Genomic DNA, 19,449 nt, shown 5'->3' with positions numbered 1-19,449 from the left:
TCTGGCACGTCTGAAATAAGTTATATGAGGTGTGATAGAAAAATATGGGGAATGTTTAAATAAAAATTTATTCCAGTAAAAGACACATTGCGCTTTATTCCCCTCAGAATACTCCCCCTCAATTTGAACACACTTATCCCATCATTCTTGCCATTTTCTGAAGCAGTTCTGGAAGTCCTCTTTTGTGAGTGTTTTTAGTTGCGCTGTCGTGGCTGCCTTGATGTCCTGAATGGATTCAAAACGTTTACCTTTCATGGTCATTTTGACTTTGGGGAAGAGCCAGGAGTCGCACTATGCCAGATCTGGTGAATAAGGTGGATGAGGACACACCTTAAAGTTTTATTTGACAGAAATTGCCATTCCAGAAGCGATGTATGACATGGAGCATTGGCATGATGGAGGAGGAAGTAAAGACACAAAAGAGGACTTCCAGAACTGCTTCAGAAAGTACAAGAACGATGGGATAAGTGTGTTTGAAGTGATGGCGAGTATTTTGAGGGGGATTAATGGCAATGTGTCTTTTACTGTAATACATTTTTTTAATTTAAATATTTGTCGTATTTTGTGATCACACCTCGTACATATGTGTGTAACACCATTTCTCAGACATTGCAAGATCTGATGGGACCTACTGAATCATGATGGACATATCAAATCATATTCTGTTGAACTTTGTGTTTGGTATATTGTACATTTTTTTAGGTAAACCATGTTCACTCGTACAATCAAAATTTAATTATTCAGAGCACCCACCCCTGCACACTGCTGGTTAATGGAGAACACAGTACACTTTTACTCTGCTTGGCTCTGGTGAGTGCTGTGTTACAGACGGATCATGGTCTCTCTCTATGTGATTAACAGTGCTATGTATATTTTCGAAGGTTATTGAAGAAATCGAAGAAATGATGCAGGAATCACCAGACCCAGAAGATGATGAAACGCCCACACAGTCAGATCGGCTTTCGATGCTTTCCCAGGAAATTCAAACTCTTAAGAGGTCTAGCACAAGCAGTTATGAAGAAAGTAAGAAACCCTACTTAAATCGGTGCTCTATGTCCTTTTTGTACATCTCAGACATATGGTGTGACTACCTCCAGAATCTTTGATTCTCACAGGCTGGGTTGCATACCCTTCCCCGGCCCTCCAATAATACTCAGCACATATTTTTATCGTTGCTCAGGGACTAGGTCATATTCATTTTGGATCCTGTATTAGTCAGCTTGGGCTGCCGAAACAAAGTACCAAAGTCTGGGTGCCTTAAACAATAGAAATTCGTTTCCTCACAGTTCTGGAGGCTAGAAGTCCGGGATCAGGGTGTCAGTAAGGTTTGGTTTCTTCTGAGGCCTTTCTTCTTGGCTTGCAGATGGCCGTTGTCTCTCGGTCCGCTCATGGACTTGCCTCTGTGTGTGTGTATCTGTGTTCTAATCTTCTCATTTTATAAGGGCGTCAGTCACATTGGATTAGGGCCCACTAATGACCTCATTTTAACTTAATTATCTCTTTGAAGACCCTCCTCCAAATACAGTCACATTCTGAGGTCCTGGGGGTTAGGACTTCAACAACGTCCTATGTCTCACATAGGGGAAGTGCTGAGAAGAAGCTGGAATGGGGCTTTAGAGAATACTGTTCTCTTTCATCTTCCCAGTATTCATTAAAATTCACACATTGGGGCATATGTCATTAAATATGTATTTAGTTTAATTCTTTTAAATGGACTTCTCCTCTCTTCAGAAGTGGCCAGAACCCTGCTAAATTGCCTGTGATACCTTGTCAGCAGGTAGTTTCTGTATGCCCCCTGTTTTTGGGTTTGTTCTTTTCCTTGTACAAGTTTTTCCTTTTTCAGTCTTGACTGAAGTATTATTCATGGGGTGATTGATTTAGACAAGTAAAAACATTTTGTTATACTTTTCTTCTTAGCCGTTTGAGATACAACTTTGCCCACCTTCCCTTACTTAGACCTGCCCAATGGAAGTTTTAAAGATTTTGTGATTACAAACAATTTAGTTTCTTAGAAGATCATTTTGCTCTTTGGCATAAAACGCCCTGTGGTGCTTGCTTGAAACAATTTTGTCTTAGTAAATAGCTGCTGTGCTTTGCTTTTGGTCATAGGAGTAAAAAGGCTCACTGTATCTGAACTGAATGAGCTACTGGAGGAAATTGAGACCGCCATTAAGGAATACTCTGAAGAGCTGGTGCAGCAGTTGGCTCTGCGAGATGAACTGGAGTTTGAAAAGGAAGTGAAAAACAGCTTTATTTCTGTTCTCATTGAAGTACAAAACAAACAGAAAGAGCACAAAGAAACAGCCAAAAAAAAAAAGAAACTCAAGAATGGCAGCTCTCAGAATGGGAAGAGCGAGAGAAGTCATATGCCCGGCACAGTAAGTGATGTTTTGCAGGAGGCATCGCATGCTGGAAACAGTTTCCTTGGTAACCCCAGCACTCCAGGCCAGGAGCAGGCGGGCCAGGACTCCACGTGCATGCTGGAGTGGGGTGCTTCTCACCAGGTGCTGAAGGGGTTCTGCCCAACCACTGTGCTCAGCGCTTCAGAAAGGTGTTTTCTTGGCATAACTGTTATCAGGATAATTCAATACTGCGATGTTTGTTTAGGAGGGATGAGGGGGGATAAAAGAGGAGGATTTCTTAAAGAAAAGAAGGTTTAGCAAGTGACCATTGTAATACATCAAAATGTTAGTAGTGGGTTTTTTTTTTTTTTATGTTTGGCTGGTGGGCTTATGAAGGGTATTTTTATTATTTTTGCTTATCTCTTAGGAGCTGTATAATACCAAATCAAATGGGGGTGCATTTACAGCTGTGCTGAGCCTAAAAGCACAGATTGATTTGTAAATAGCTTCTTCCTGGTTTATAAGCGAAGTTGGAATATGAAGATGTCAGAGGCAGTGAGGTGACATCAGCCATCTGGCTTTGTACTTTATAGACTAGCATATCACTGACTGGTGAAAACAAGTTTAGAATATTTGAATCTTTGACCCTTCTTATAAAGTTTTTGCTTCCTACTTTTTAATTTTTCCTAAGTGGTCCTATTATTTGCAGTTGATTACAATTTATTATAAACATTAACTGTTAAATACATGAGGTGCATTTCCTTACTGACCTTGTGGCCTTTCATCTTGCTTGGACCAGTTGAGGCCTTGTGTATGCCACCTTCTTCTTGTTTGTATGTGAAGGAACTTTGGGTTTTTTTTTTTAGGGTGTAATGTTTGGGCAGAGGGACCCATTTTTCTAAAGGGCACATATCTTTTTAATTTATGATATTGATAACATGGTAATTCAAATCACCACAAACTAGCTATTATGATTTCCAATAATATAAATCCTGTCTTTAAGTCTTGATTTGTTTTTTCTAAAGAATACTTGTCAGAGAAAGAGATCTTATTAACCAGACGCTGATGGAATCCAGGAACGAGAATGCAGTTCTGGGTTGCTGGGCCACCAGTGAGCGTTTAATACAAACAAAAAGAATCTTACCATTTATAGCCTATTCATTGTACTGTTTTTGGCCTATGAGTAAATGGAGATTTTCTTAGTGTAATGTCCATTTGTACATAGAAAGGACATAGATTATAAACTGCCTTTGAATAAGTTCTCAGATATGTGTTAAAATTGTTTTTGAGAAATGGCAGTATTGATTGAATAGGTGTTTATTTAGTTGCTTTCAGTGACTACTCTGGAAAAACAAAGAAACAAAACACCAAAAAGCCCAAAACATTTGTTTGGCTATACAATCCTGGAAAGTTTTCTTTAAAATATCAGGGACAATATATTGTATCTCATATTTTAAAACATTATATCCTTCAAATTGCCCTATTATACAAGTGTGATTAAATAAAATGCTTAATTAAAAGGTCATAGCATGATTGGTAATTTCTGCCTATCAGCTTTTAGGGATTACATATAAATCCTCCATTTATTGGTGTTAATACTTGGCTTAATAAAATGAATTTATCGGTATCGGGGTTTAAAGGCTTCTTTTTGTAACTCCCATGTAAAAAGGGTTAGAGTGGAATTCACTGTGTAATTTTACATGGTATTTATATTGAGAAATGGCAAGGTAGCATTTAGGTCTTACTTAAACCTTTTTTAGTCTTGAAATAGATTCATAGTAACAGTAATTTTTTTCACAATATTTGGACTTGTGAAGTTGCTTCTTGAGTGGTGATCTACTATTTGTGTTAAAACCTTTAATCAGGCTAGTGATGGCATTGCTAAGCTTGTGATATAGTTCCCTCTAGCTTTCTCAAGCCTAAAATGCTAGAGAAAGACTGTCCCATCTGTGATACAAGGAGCCTGAAACTTATGATTCTGCAAGTAGTGGTAGGTGGCTCAAAAGGACCGTAAAGTGAAACGGTCAGTTGGAGAAACAGATTCCCAAAAGTATTACCTTGCCAGACATTTTATGTAGCACGCAGTTTTGGCAAGGCTTAATCTATCAACTATGCCTTAGCTATCATCAGTGATACTAATTTCTGATAATTGGTGATCTTTTTGCAGATATCATGCTAATCTGGTTTCTCATATCAGTCACTTTTTTCTATCTACCTTTGATACTTTTTGGTCTGTTAGCAGGACTTGGATGTTTTCCTTAAATGTGGAAGAGTGACCTTCCATTTTTTCTTAAGCATGTCTCACTGAAACAAAGCATCAGTTTGTAGTTGGTATAATACCGTATCCATAATTGCTAGCTTGTTTTCTTTGGTCTAAAGATACTGTGATGAAATATATGGGTGGGAATAGAGCAGAGTTAAACTCTTCAGGGGTTAATTTTGGACACATGTTTTGTTTCAAACATTTTTCTGCAGTGAAAAAAACATTGGGGTCTTAGGGTTGCTATTTAGAGCATTAGAAAATTTTTTTAGGGCATGAAAATACTACTAAATATGGAAGAAAATATTGAGTCTCTTATAAAAGGAAAAGGTTATCTTGATTTGTTTTAATTTTTAAAATAATCTGCTATATGTTGGGCAAGATAAAACAATACTTATTTATTCAGCAAGTATTTGCAGAGTGTCTTCCTTGTGCCAGGGGCGTTGTAGATACAGTGGTGAATAACAGACAAAGCCCAGGGCCTCCTGGAGCTTATATTCTAATGATGGAGACAAGCAATAAACACGGAAAAGAATAAATAGTGTAATTTCAGGCAGTAATAAATGTTACCAAGAAAACAAAAAGCTGGGGCCGAGTGGTGCGTTGCTTGGGGGTTGGCTTGGGACGTTCCGATCTCACATGGGCCAGTGACGCTGCGCCCTCTACAGCTAAGGTGGTGAACAACAGCTCGACCTGGAGCTGGGCTGCCTTGAGTTGCTGGCGACGATGTAAGCTGCAGTGGGGCTGGCCGGCAGTGAGTGTGAGCTTCCGTGAGCCGCTGTGAGCTGCCGTCCAGTGAGCCGCTGTGAGCTGCCGTCCAGTGGCCGGATAGTGACCACTTCACCCGGGAAGAGCGCAATGATCATACCAACATTGGTCAGTGAGGTGATGTCCTCCACAGCTGGACTGAGGAGCAAGGGGACGGCAACTTGTCTGTTCCCCTTCCCAGATTCCCCAATGCTGTTTCCCTCCCCCAATTCCCCAATAAAATCTTAAAAAAAAAAGAAAAGAAAAAAGACTGGATAAGGTGCTTGATAGTGATGCTATTGGGGAGCTGTTTCCTGATTGGCAAGGCAGGCTGTTGTAATTGTTTCCAGCTCCCTTTGGAGGGGAGGTTGGAGGAGTAGATCTTCTCTTTGAAAAACTGAGGCTCGAGACAGCAGAAAACTTTCTATCTCCTTTGTCTTGTCAGCATTTGGAAGAGCAAAGGGGTGGGTTAGAGATGGGAGTGGTTGAAGGGCAGTGTCTGTTAATCAGTGCGGTGAGTTACATGCCTTTCTTTGAACTGACTGTGCTGTGTTGGGCGTTAGTGCTTCTGTATGTATAATATGTGCCACTGCCATTTTGTGGAGTGGCCCTCCTTTCTTGCTTCCCCTGTCCACTTGGAGGATTTATTTTTTTTAACTCATCTGTCAAAATCATGGTCATGCGTTGTCTTCCTTTATCAGAACCTGCCCTTGATTACTCCTCCAACAATGCAGAATTGAATACTCTGTCCTTCTTTTGGGGTTAATATTACTCCTCTTAACTATTTCTGTTAGCAGTGTCATGCCATATTGCAATTTTTTTTTGTTTTCATGTCTATCTCTGTAATGTTTCCATAAGGGTAGGAAATGTAACTTTATTTTCTTGGTATCATTAGGTCCAACATTAGGTAACTAATCCATTTCTGCTGAATAAATCCCTCAAAGAAAGATAAGCTTGCCAGTCAGTATCTGATCTTTCTGCCAGTTGCCAGACCCATGCAGGCTGAATAGAATATTAAGAGCTTTGGCTTAAGAGCTATGTTTAAATCCTGCTCCTGGGTGCATAACCCTTTGAGTTTTGGAGGGATTAAATGAAATAATATATGTAAGACTAGCATATATTCTGAGGAAATGCTAGTTATTATATATCCCAACTGCCTACTGACTTTTCTTCCTGCATGTCTTGTAGGAATCTGAAATTTATCCTATCAAACCAAAGTTACCAGTTTTCTGAAGTTGAATTCATTTCTTACATTTTTCCTTTTGGTTAGTGAAACTGTAAGTGTAGTCATTCACTGAAACCAGTGGCATTTCTAGGTCAAAGCATATGTAGTTTTAAAGAGTTTTAAACAACCAGCTTTCCAAATTGCTCTACAGAAACATAACCCTGTAACAGAACATGTGAGTGGCCATTTCCCCACACCTCCAACCAGCAAACTTTTAATATATACTAATCTGATAGGCAAACAATGGTTTGATCTGCTGACCATTGGTATTCTTCAGTGAGTTGCCTGTTATGTCACGTTTGAGATGTTTTTCCTATTTATGTGTGAGGGTGCACTTGCTTCTGATATCACAGTACCACGCTGTATTGTAATCATTGGCTTAAGTGTGTCCTGGGAAAGATACAGGCCTCCCACAGGCTTGTTTGCATTGTTGCCCCAGCACCTCACCTAGTGTTTGGTACTTAATGCATGTTTGTTGAATTGGAACTTCACTATAAAGGAGATGGAATCCCAGAAGATTTGGGTTTGCAGTGTTTGAATTGTTGTTCTATCATGGTTGGTTTTTTTTCCTTTTGGCAATCTTCTGTTTATATTGAACAGATTTCAGAGGTCATTGGGTTTTAGTGGCAGGTCACATGAATTCAAGAACAAGTTGAAGTACACCAGTTATGTTTTAATTTAGTTGTGGTTGTCATCTCGAGTTATCTGAAGTTGTAAAGACATTGGTGTTTACCTGCTTAGCAGCATACCTTTAGTACTAAGCTTATATGGCTGAAAATGGATATACTTCCTCCTTTAGAATTCAGTAATTCTAAATTCTAAATTGTTAAATTAAGTGTCATGTCATATGTAAGGTTGCTTATTCTATAAGGCTAGGGTTGAGAAGATAAGAATCTGTAGTATCTTTTCTGTTTGTCATAATCACCTTTAACTTTCAGGAGAAAGTTCTGGTGTGTTATCCACAGCCACCACCAAAAATGTATAATTACTTCAGTCTAACCTGAATTTTATTCTGAAAACTTCTGGGATATTAACAATCAGTTACTCAGTTGTATAAAGAATTTTATTCTCTCATTTTTTCTGTCTTGTGGGTTGAGGAGATAACTGCTTAAAGATGGGGGAGAGCTTGTGTTTGGATGATAGATACTCTTTCTTGTATATATTTTTCTTTCACAGATAGATTTCTCCATCTGTCTTTATGACTCACTTAGTTCATATTATGACTAACAGTCAATCTATTTTGATTCTCTTTTACATGCCAAAATGACCTAGTAATAGTTTTTCTTTAATCTTGACCAAAGCTGACTTTAAGGTAAGAGAAATTTATGTTTATTTAGACAGCTACTGTTAGTTCATTCTGAAGTTATCTAATTCATGCTAGCTCTAAGCCTGGAAGGAACTGCTCGGACACAACAGTTTGAATTTCAGGCTTTTGTTTAAAAAAACACGCACCTGGCTGTTTTTCCCCCTTCTTTTTAATTTGAAATTTAAAGACTTCACATTTGCTAAGATGATGTAGACCAGGGGTTGGCAATGCAAATTACTGCTTGGGAGCCAAATTGACCCTGTGCTTGTATTAGAAGTAAAGTTTTATTACAACACAGCCATGTCCCCTTATTTGCATATGACCTATGGCTGCTTTGGTGTTTCAAGGACAGAGTCATATGGTTGCAACAGAGACTGTGTGGCCTGCAGACCTAAAGTATTTACTGTCTGGCCCTTTATAGAAAAAGCTTGCCAAACCCTGATTCAGACTAAAAAAACAATAAAAATTAGATGAAAAATAAAAAGACATGAGTTTGTATAGATAAAAAGATCACTATATTGTGACTATTATTGTAAAATGCCGCCTTGTTTTATCTTAGGGGTGTGTGGAGTTGTTTCTTTCCTCAGGGCCCCATCCAGCAGCCTGAGTCGTGCCTTCAGATGGTGATGCCTTGGCTAGTCCATGTCCAAGCCACTTGCCACAGGCGCCCTGCCTAGCAATAGACTTTTGTTCTGTGTGTCAGACCCCCCGTAGCTAAGTGAAGAGAACCACAGGTAGACCAGCTGTCTCTAGATCTGGGGACAAATGAAAAAAATGAAAATATTGGCAGTCCCCTGGGCACACTATTATACAATACATAGTAATAAGAGATAGTTGGAAGAAAGCAGTGGAAAAGTAGCAAAAGGGGCTGATTCTCCCTTCTTTTCTAAGTAGTTGTGCTGGAGAGGATAAAACTGCTGTGTACACATACTCAAATGTAAATATTAACACATTTTCAACAATTTGTTGGTGATCGTGTTAGTAGTTCTCTGCATTTTTCTTTGTTACAGAGAGCATTCCTAAAAATTAGCGTTAGGATTATAAAATGGAAGGTCATTGTAGGGTGGAAAGAAAGTTGGATGTGCCATGTTTGTGGTTTTAATTCATTCACATCTATGAATTATAAAGTATTTTAGATGTGGAACAAATTTATTTTATGAAAGATAGTATTGCCTAGAGAAATATATAGCCTATCTCCTGTTTCTTTTCTGCAGTGGTTCTTTGGTGTTTCATGACCCAGCAGTTAATGTAGCAAAAATCAGTCTACTGTTGACTTCCTTATGTTCTGGAGAGTTTTCTTAATTGTTAATATAACACTAATTCACATAGTATGTCAGGAAATTGTATTATTATTATATACTTAGTTTAGAGTATCCATAAGTATCAGGAAAGAATTTATAAATTTCCAAGATAAGTTATTTTACTGTAGTTTTAGTGGCTCTGAAAATATTTGACAATACTTAATTTAATTACCATATTGTTAAATTCTATAAAAATTTAAAAGATCTTCAGATAAGAAAAATTAAATTATTTGATACTATTCCACTTCTCTTTCTGTTCTGAGACTGAACGTATAAAATAGTAGTTTAATATTCAAGACATTGTCAAGTATTTTGCTTTGGTATAATTTTTATTTCCTGAGTTTCTTAGATCTGATTTTTGGAAAAAATTATTTTTTGTAGAATTTGCATTTATAACTGCTTTATAGTTCACATTAAAATTAAAATTGATTTGAAGAAGTGTTAAACTAAGCAAAATCAATTTTTACATCTTAATATCTTACTTTGAATATTTTTACTTGGTAATTGTTTTACATTTAACTAGTGCTTTCAATTCTGTTTTTCTCATGTATTTTGTTTTGATTATTTTAAGAATTGTAATTTATTAAAAATGAAAACTACTGTCTTATAAATTAATTTTGAAATTCATGTCATTCACACTACTAAAAATGATGTGATTTATAAAGAGCGATAATTATGTTTGAATTTCACTTTGTTTTTGAAATCTTGAGTATAAAGAATATTAATGGAATAAGAGCATAGGTTAGACTAACAGAAATAGATGAAAAGCGTTCGTTAATTGCTTTTCCTAACCTTTTTCTAACATTGAGCTTTTTTGAGATTTTTAAAAGGTTTCCTGGCTAGTTAGAGATCTGTGCCAGTTGGTGTCAGATGAGGCTAAAAGTTTGGTAGCAGAAATAGCCTGAATTCCCTAGCCGCCGGGTTAGTTTTGCTTTTTCCTATCTGTGATCTTGCTTTCTGTGAAATTAGTCCCTCTGGTGAATATGCTGTGCATAGGATGAGTTGATGTGTTTAGAACTCTGGAGAAGAATTAACAGACTACAACACTATATCTGATTCTTGTTGCTTTTTAGTTTATGTAGCGTAGTCTAGCTCTATTCTTTTTATTGTTCGAAAAGACCTTTGAATTACCTAAGAGTGTTAACTTGTTTTCTGTTTAGGCTTCTTGGCTGATCTCTATATTCAGCTGTAGGCAGTAGTTTCTTTTCTTCACATTATCTTCAGCCCTTAAACTAGAGACTATGATCAGAAATTTATTATTTCTCAGTGGCCACTTTATTTCTATGAGGAGACTCTGGAGAAAAGTAGAAAGGTATGGTTATTTCTGTATGGGAGCTACGTCCCAAATGTTATTCTAGCCTTTTTTAAAAGGAATACAGCCCAGACATTGTTTTGAATACATATTTGTATTTGCTGAACACTTTGCTAAGCGCTCCCCATGGATGGTCTCGTTTACCTTACAAAGTAGGTATGATTATTACTGCCATTTCCTAGACGGGTAAATGAAAGCTCAGCAGAAGGGTTAGATCATGTAACTGGTATGTGTTGGAGGATGTGCCGAGTAATACAGAGGTGGCTGCAAGGTACCCTTGACACACCCTCATTTTCCAGTTCTGAATTATGCAGGCCTGTTGCGGATGGGCTTGGAGGTCTTGGCTCATTTCTTTGTGTTCTTTCAGATTTTTATAGATTTTTAAAAAAATCTCTTGTATCTTGTTTACACTTTGTTGCCCTTGGTTTTGTCTGAGAAAAGTTTCTACTGAATGACTGATTATGGGACTTTTAATACAGGGAAGGAAACGGTCATGAGACAGTTGTGAGTATTTTCAGTACCAGTCATGTGATCAAAGCCCTGTATTCAATTAGCCCCTCCCCCGACCTTGCCCTTTGGCACTCTTTCAGCGGTGAGGGGAACAATAAAGTGAATACTGTAATGCTTACTCATTTTCCTGCTTGTAAATGGGCTCATATCAAAAATTCCATTCTGAGAAGGGCATTTTACGGAGCTCTTGACGCCTTCATACAGATGCGATGGGAAAAGGATGGAGACATGACAAAATAATTTCAGGCTCACACAATCTTCACCAGCCCTTCACTTGGAATTTGAACATTTGGATTTTATGCCTCAAATTTGGAAATGGTAGATTAAATGGAGGCAGGATTAGGCTTTCTGACACACCTAATATTGCAGTTGTTTATTTTCATTAAATTACAACAGATCTGTATTTCACCGAGCGCTTAGTTCTGCCACTGCTCTGATAGGTCTCTGGTACTTTTCCCCTTCTCTTCCTTCCCTCCCTTTTTTTTCTCTGTCTCCCTCTCTCACCTCCTCACCCCCTCACCCCCTTCCCGCTCTCCCTACTTATAACATTTAAGCATAGAGAAAGTCTTCCCTCTGGCCCAGTTAAAGAAGCACCTAATAACACCCATCTGCTCTCAAGGTTGTGAATGTAGTCTTTCCAAATGAGGTTACTGAAGAGTAAATTTAATGTGTCTCTGAGGTTTTAGCTCTTTAAAATTCATTTTGCCTTCCAAAAGGGTGCATTGTTTTTTGGAATTTACAGGGCAGTTGTAAAGCAGAACTTGTTGTGTGCTGTTCCGAGCTCTTTTCCTATTTCTTCCTTGTCTCATTGCCTTATCTTTCGCATCCTTGATCCTTCTAATTCATTGATCCTCTTCTACTTGCTACTCTTTTAATTATCCCCGGGGTTTTCTATGTCCCAGTCACGCTCTTGTTTTACAAACCATGCCAACACAGTTTATTTTATCTTACTTTATTAATTTCATGTTGACTTCCTAGACCAGGTTCCTCAGTGGACTTTTTCAGAAGTCCATTGTTTGCTCCTTCGGCAAATAACTTGATATCCTGTTATGTACATTCTTCTTCTCTTCACCCTCAGATTGTTTTTGCCTTTTAGCTGTTTTAAAAAAAATTCTGTCCTACAAGACACCAAGAGGCTCGTGAGACGGTGATCACAGGCTCTGAGACTCCTGGGCTCTGATCGTTGGAGTGTCACACCTCTGGCTCAGCAGACACTTGTAGAGCCTGCTCTGACCCAGGTACTCCACAAGTCACTGGGATGGAGAGAGAGTGAGACCTGGTCTTTCTCCTTCCTCAAAATGGACTCATTTCCTCACAAGGAAATGAAACCGTTGGAGTAGATCGCTCTGAATGTATTGTCTGGCCGTGCAATTCTGTCATTCTAGAGCATTTCTATTATAGCCCTGTGTGATCTCTTAGTCCTGTTCTGTTGTGCGTGTGCATATGTATGTGCGTATGTGTATGCTTTTGATTTCTTAAAATATAATGTATCTTGGTTGAATTAATTCATAGACTCATAGAATCTACAAATAAGACCTTTAAAGATGATATCATTTTAATCATCTATTTTACAGGTGAGGAAGCAGGCCTAGGCAGGGTTAGGTACTGCTGTTATGTCACAGCGTTAGTGGCAAAGCTGGGAGAGAACCCAGATCTCTTGATTTCTACAATCAAGGTGACCGTTAAAAAATTTTCTGATTCCAAATACTTTTCACTAAGGTGTGATTTCATATAAAAATCTGAAAGTGTTTCACTGGCATGGGTAGTAATGGCTGAAGAAATTTGCAGTTTAAGCCAGTGACTGTCAGTCATACTCCTGCTGTGTGCTGAGGATGGGCTTGTGCTTTGTGCGCATACAAAAGAAGCAGCTGCCATTCTTTTTGTCTTTAAAGATTTTGAGAACTGAGTTGAACTTATTAAAAAAAAATTACCTACCTAAAAATTTTTTCTGCTGTTTTTCTTTCCTCATAACACTTAAAAAAAATCTTACATTTTCTTTTACTACTATTAGACACATGTATGTTGACCTGCAGTTTTGTGCCGGCGTGGGCGTTCAGGAGGGGGTAAATCCCGGACTCCTCGGCGGGCGTGCTGCCTGTGGGCTGGGGATCTGGATAACAGACCACCCGAGGTACTAGATGCAGTGATGCCAGCCAGGCCAGTTTGCCCCCTCGGAGACACTAGGCAGTGTCTGGAAACATTTGTCATTGTCGCAGCTGGGTGGGGTGGGGGACAGTGCCCCTGGCATTCTGCTCAGTAGAGGCCAGAGATGCCTTTCAGCATCCTACTATGCGTGGGACTGCCCCCACAACAAAGAATGACCTGAACCAAAATGTCAGCAGTGTCAAGGTTGAGAAACCTAGGTATAGTGTGATTATTGCTGTAGTAAAAACAGGGACCATGTTTTCAGTGCTTTTCGTGCCTGGCACTGTCCGTGGTAGAGGCGTGTGTGTGTTCCTGTTGCCCCTCGTTGGGTTTAGGGGTCTGGGAGGCCTGAGCTGAACCCTGAGGCCAGGAAGGAGGGGAAGAAGGGGCATCCTGAGCAGGAGGGGCACGGGCAGCCACCTGGATGTGACACGGGCATCTTGGGATCTGCGGGCTGCTCGTCATGACTAGAAGCTGACGGGTGAGGCTAGGAGGAGAGGGAGGAAGTCAGTCAAGAAGAGGGTGTGGAGGCAGCAGAGTGAAAGCCAGAAACGGATGGCTTTGTATGCATGCTGCAGCATCTGGTGTTTATTTAAAGGCTGCGGGAAACCAAAACGAGGTTTCACGTGGGTTGTTAACATGTTCAGATTTGTCTTGTGGAAGGATCACTTCAGTGTTTCAAAGAGAACTAATTGGAAGGAGACAGCTAGAGATAAGGAGTTGATTCAGGGCTGTGCCAGTCATGCAGGTAAGAAATGAGCCAAGGACGTGACAGTAGGCATGGGAAAAATAGTTGAATTTCAGAGACATTAAGGAGGTTGAACCTCTTGGTTCGGGCCCCAAGGAAGGGAGGAGTTAGGGTCGGGTCACTGATTTGGGACTTGGGCAAGCGAGGTTAGAACTCACGTACCCCTTCCCCGAAGGCAGCTCTGTGGGTCCTGCACCAGCCTCAGGGCAGCATCTCCGGGGCATGGCTGTCCTTTCCATCAGCTGTGGATGCAGCCGATATGGTGCCGAGGGGAAGCCTCCCTTCCCGACAGGTCCAGCACACAAAGATGGGGCGAGAACAGGGCCTCTGCAATAGAAACTTCTTACGGCGGTGAGGAGAAGGGAAATACGCAGTAGCTACTGTTTCCCAGCCTGCTGGAGAATAACAGGACCCCTGTGCAGCTGGCCGCAGCGTGAACTCCTCGGGTCGGCCAGTTTGGCTGCTTTTGTTTTTTGTTGTCTGAGAGGATCTCTTTTGTCCGTTGTTCTTTGTAGCTCATCTGGGAGGGTGTGTAATTCATGTTTCGGCTCAGATGTCACCTCCTCGGAGAACTTTTCTCTGACCTCCCTGTATAAAGTAGGCATCCAGTTTTTAATTGCCGTGTCATAGCCATCGGCAGGGCACTCATTATCTGCAGTGATCTAGTTCATTTACTTGTTTGACTTTTTCTGCCTTCCTTACACTGGAATGTCAGCTCTTGAGGGTGGGCGGGGCCTTGGCTGATGTGTTCACTCTGAATCCTTAGGACCTGCAATCATATCTGGCCCCATACAGTAAATTGGAAGGAATAAGTAAATGAATGAGAGAGGTATAGTATGCTGAAGGAGTAACAGGTTTTCTCTTTGTTTATTTTTGTTTGAGTTTTGGCTGGGGAGAGGAGGATGGTTTCAGTTTTGGATCTAATGAGTTTTGGGACTATTTAGGTACAGATGTCCAGTAGGCCATGAAACATACAAGTCTGAAGCTCAGGAGGTGTTGAATCTGTGATATAGCGAATGCTTACTGAGCCCTTGTGACGTGCCACGCTCTGCTCGTAGCATGTTGCTGATCTTAGCAAAGTAGAGCTGTAGATTTACGGAGGCAGAAGTGGAAACTGTTGAGTGGAACATTCAGAGTGTGCATGAGAAAAAGAATACGGACAAAACCCTGGGGGACCCCAGTATATGAGAGATGAGCACACAAGAGGCACCTCTCAGAAGCAACCAGAGAGGCGGGGGACCCTGGGAGAGTGTGGTGTCTTAGGAACCCAGGGAGCCGGTGGGGGGGGGGCGAGGAGAGCTTCCTGGGTGCGTCAGCTCTGAACCGTGCCCGCGGACCTCAGCATAAAAAAAGAAATGGGAGGAGCTATTTCAGGGAGCCCTGGGGACAGGAGCCAGGTTCCAGGTTTGAGAATTTACAGATGCCACTGGGAAAGAGCTAGTAGAGAGGGAGCGTTTGAAAATGCAGTGAAGGGAGAAAATGGCTCCTGCGTGATTCCTGGGGAGGTGGGGGTTGATGGCAACTGGAGCATTGGTGGAGGAACGTTCTCAGATCTTTTAGTTCGTTTCTTTGTATTTCCCGTGAACCTTTTGGTTTTCCTCATTCTGTCATTTTTCCCAGTTGGAACAGGTGGCAGTGGAACCTTCTGTGACTGTGTTACTTGCCTGCTCAGGACGCAGTGGGGCCTGGTTAGCCACAGGTACTGACTCAGTCTCAGGGACAGAGGTTCCTCTGCTGCTTTCACTAGGATCAGCTGATAGCTTTGTATTTTTCCAAATTACTGTGGCTTCCCATGATTGCGTCTTCATTTATTTCACTAAGCCTGGCATTCTGGCTGCATGAAAGTCATCTTTCAGTAGTCAGGCTACCAGTAGCTGAAATGGCTCAGCAATATTGACAGCTGTGCATTTAGTAAGGAAACCTAAATTACATATACCAGGGCGCCAAAAAAATGTATACACATAACTTGTGTTCATCTTTTGTTATCGATATATATTATTACAATTTTAATACAGTTTTTTCCTTTCTTAAAATGTTTATACATTTTTTTTGGCACCATATGTATGTATGTATGTATGCATGCATGCATGTATTGTATGAATGTGTATCTATCTATCTTAGGAATTTAAGAATTTGCATCAACCCCCCTTTTTTTTTTCCAAGAACAGGAATTAGGTTTCCAACTGGTAAAGTAAAAAGTAAAGATAGTGTTTTTAGAACGTGCTCTTCAAACAGAAGGTATACTTTAGTATTTTTCTCTGTTGCTTTTGAAAGGAAATACATCTTTTAATAGAATTTAAAAAAAATCAAATTATTGATTTGAAAAAAGTTTCCCATAATTTTTATTGTAGATTCCAGAGCCTAAGCAGTCATCTCTTTTGATAACCTGTTTAAAAAATGTGAACAAATTATATGACAGCATGCGAGAAATCTAAAGAGATAGTTATCCGTAGGTTTCTCTTTTAAAACTAGCCTACTTCGTCATGGTAATGGTGATGCGGTCTGCAAAGTGGAGCATGCTCACTCGCGGTGTCCTGACCAGACCTTTGGTTCTTGCTTAGACACAGGGGTATGCAGATCTGGGAAGGCTGGGATGGGGAGGAAGGACTCAGGAGGAGCAGCGTCGTTGTCGTCGCTCCCACAAGATGGTAAAATGTGGTCCTCAGGGTTTCAGTAATAACCACTGTGTGTGTGACTGGACAGAGGCACCTCGTTCCTTCAAAGGTTAAACCTTTAGGCGTTTCTCAACTTTCTGTTAGAGTTTCTTTATGCTCTTAAAATTTATTGAAGATCCGAAAGAGCTTTTGTTTATGTAGGTTATATTGATCAATATTAACTGTGTTAGACATTAAAACTGTCAAAAGTGTAACAGATAAATTCATTAAAAAATACCAGTAAGAAACTCATTAGTGCTTACAGTGTATTTTTATGAAAAGTAACTATTGAAAAGAAATTTAGTGAGAAAAATGGCATTGCTGTGCATTTATGTCAGTCTCATTAATATCTGGTTTAATTGAATTCAGCCAGATTCTCCAAATCTGCTTCTGTATCCAATCTGTCATTTGGATTATTTCATTCTAAGTCATTAGAGAATGGGAGTAAAAAAGGGCAAATTATGTTTTAGTACTCCTGAGAAGTTAACTTTGACTCCTGGACCCCTGAAAGGGTTTCTGGGACCTCCTGGGGGGTGGGGATGGGCCCCTGGACCACACTTGGAAACCACTGGGCTAAACTATACATTTCTTGAGGGCAGAGACCATCGCCTTGGTTTCCTTTCTCCTTTTCCTTGGGATCTGGTGAAATATTCTTTGCCTTGAATTCCCAATTGTATTTAACTAATTCAAATTTCCCCTATTAAATTCCAGGGTAAGGAACCATCCGGTGAATCAGGACTAAATTTCTTTTGCAGGATGCTTTTGCCTTTAATTAGTCACAGTGTAAGAATTCATCTAAGTCCTTTGACTCAACAGCCTTAGAGGTGCCACCCAACTCTTTTCACTGTGTCTGGTGACATTGTCAACTGGCTACAAATCAAGATAAGATGTTTGGAAAGAAATATTCCCTTTTCAGTACAGGGAATCCTAGGAAGTCTTGGAGGTTGCTGGGAGAAAGAAGCTAGAATTATTTCCTAGAAATGGAGTGGAAAGTCTTTGCAGAAGTTTTAGGGGGTCTGGCTGGCACATGGGATCCACTGTGTGCTCTTCCAGTTCCTATTTTTGCACCAAGGTAGGGGCAGGTGGCCTGAAGAGCCAGTGAGAAGCAATCATCAGCTCTTCAAGTAATAGCATTTCATTTGCCACACATTATGTTAATGTTCTCAAAACTTATGGTGGAATTATGCAAACTTAGGCTGAAAAATATATGCACTGTTACTACAATATTAAGACTTTCAATAAAATGTAGGTAAACAGTATCAAAAGGTGTCTTAAAAATTACGTGGTGAATTTTGCAGAAAACAGATATGTGTACAACTTACAGTGTTTACATTAGCAAATTTACCATTAGGAAAAATCTTCATGAACATAGCATAAAAGCAGTTGCTTTTGCATTTGACTTGCCAAGAAATAGAAGCAAAACCATTTTAAAAACAGCATGAATTTGTCTGCTTTATCTGAATGAGTAGTGGCATTTTCTAACTGCTTGCCTCTTGGGCACATAAGTCATCGTGGTGTATTCTTACTAATAGTCTTTGAACTTCTTTCTCTGTCCTTTTCTTCCGGGCCGTATATTGCTGCCTTTAGCGCTTCAGCATGGAAGGGATCTCAAATGTCATTCAGAATGGCCTCCGCCACACCTTTGGAAATTCAGGTGGAGAGAAACAGGTGCTCGGTTACCCTTATTTTCCTCATTCTCTGCTTTTTCATTCTTTGTGTAAGTGAAGGGTCTGAGAGCTGGCAGCTTTACTAATTTACTAAGACAATTATTGCTTAAAAGAGAGAAATGAAAGTTTATTATATTTATAGTCTTGATATTGCATAGAATTTCCCTTTAGGAAAAAGCATTTTTCAAATTGGACAATAGAGTAAATGCATTCTTAATACATATTTCAGAGCTCCATTCTCCACTCCTTCCTTTAAACAAATAGATATTAACATATTTACATAATGAATTGCATGTGTAGAATATATAACTGTGAAAATAACAACTAGAATATGCTACTTTGATTCTAAAAGTTTAAGAAACACGATCTCATTTTAGGGAAGAAAACCAGATGTTGGCATCTTTTTAGACTAGAGTTCTATAGAGTACATCTTACTTCCTTTTAAATGATATTCATGTGTTTTTAAGGTGTATCATGTAGTCAGCGAACTCACTTGTCTACCAAGTAAGGCATAACACATTATTTACACAAAATCACACATGGATATGAATATACAATGAAATGTATAGCAGTTTACTTTTTGTTAACATTTTTTGTATGGTGATTTCATGAATATCAAGAACATGAGAAATACAGCTACATTTAGTATGCTTAAAATTACTTTTCACAATTTGAAATTTTCACTTCAAAAAGAAAACTCTTCAGTTTAGGGCTTAAGATGGAGAAAGTGTGTAGAATGTAGCTTCTAGGCAGTTTACCAAAAGAAGGCATTTGAGTCTAGGGTCTTTAATGAAGAGAGTTCTGTATTCCTCAAGAAAGGAAACAATCGCCATTAAATAATCCTTCATTAAGGGGCTCCAGGAAGGGCTGGTTCAATTTTTTGTCTTTTACGCTGGCGCTTCTCACCTCTCTGAAACCCACATGATCGCAAAATAACTTCCAAACTGACCCAACACGGCAGTGGGGCAGGAAAGCAGATAGCCCGAATGCCAGGGCTGCTTCCCGACACTTCTCCAAGCTGCCTGACACACATGCTGTAGTGACCCCCCCGGAGGCCGTGTGTCTGGCTTTTGGTATATTCTTTACAAAGAAACATATTCAGTTACACAATTGGACATCCCCTTGGAGAGGTTGACACCAAAAAGAGGACAGAAAACGAAGTTTCTTAAAGATTGAACAATTCACTTTTTCTACTTTTCTGAACCTAGGGAGCCAGTTATTGTTAGGTAACT

The 19,449-nt window shown here is 39.7% G+C and overlaps 1 protein-coding gene across 2 annotated transcripts in view; it reads left to right on the top strand.

Moving 5' to 3' along the window:
* Positions 1 to 19,449, top strand: part of FEZ2 (fasciculation and elongation protein zeta 2) — a 39,396-nt gene that overhangs the window by 12,818 nt on the left and 7,129 nt on the right. The window contains exons 4-6 of one of the 2 annotated variants that reach the window (XM_019647790.1): positions 882 to 1,023; positions 2,110 to 2,378; positions 18,138 to 18,218. In XM_019647790.1, coding sequence (XP_019503335.1) covers positions 882 to 1,023; positions 2,110 to 2,378; positions 18,138 to 18,218 — 492 coding nt within the window. The remainder of the gene's footprint in view (positions 1 to 881; positions 1,024 to 2,109; positions 2,379 to 18,137; positions 18,219 to 19,449) is intronic. The other variant, XM_019647791.1, reaches the window with a different exon arrangement.

The sequence above is a fragment of the Hipposideros armiger genome, unplaced genomic scaffold, assembly GCF_001890085.2.
Source record: "Hipposideros armiger isolate ML-2016 unplaced genomic scaffold, ASM189008v1 scaffold_116, whole genome shotgun sequence".
Lineage (NCBI taxonomy): Eukaryota > Metazoa > Chordata > Mammalia > Chiroptera > Hipposideridae > Hipposideros > Hipposideros armiger.
This window is presented reverse-complemented; position numbering and strand designations above follow the sequence as displayed.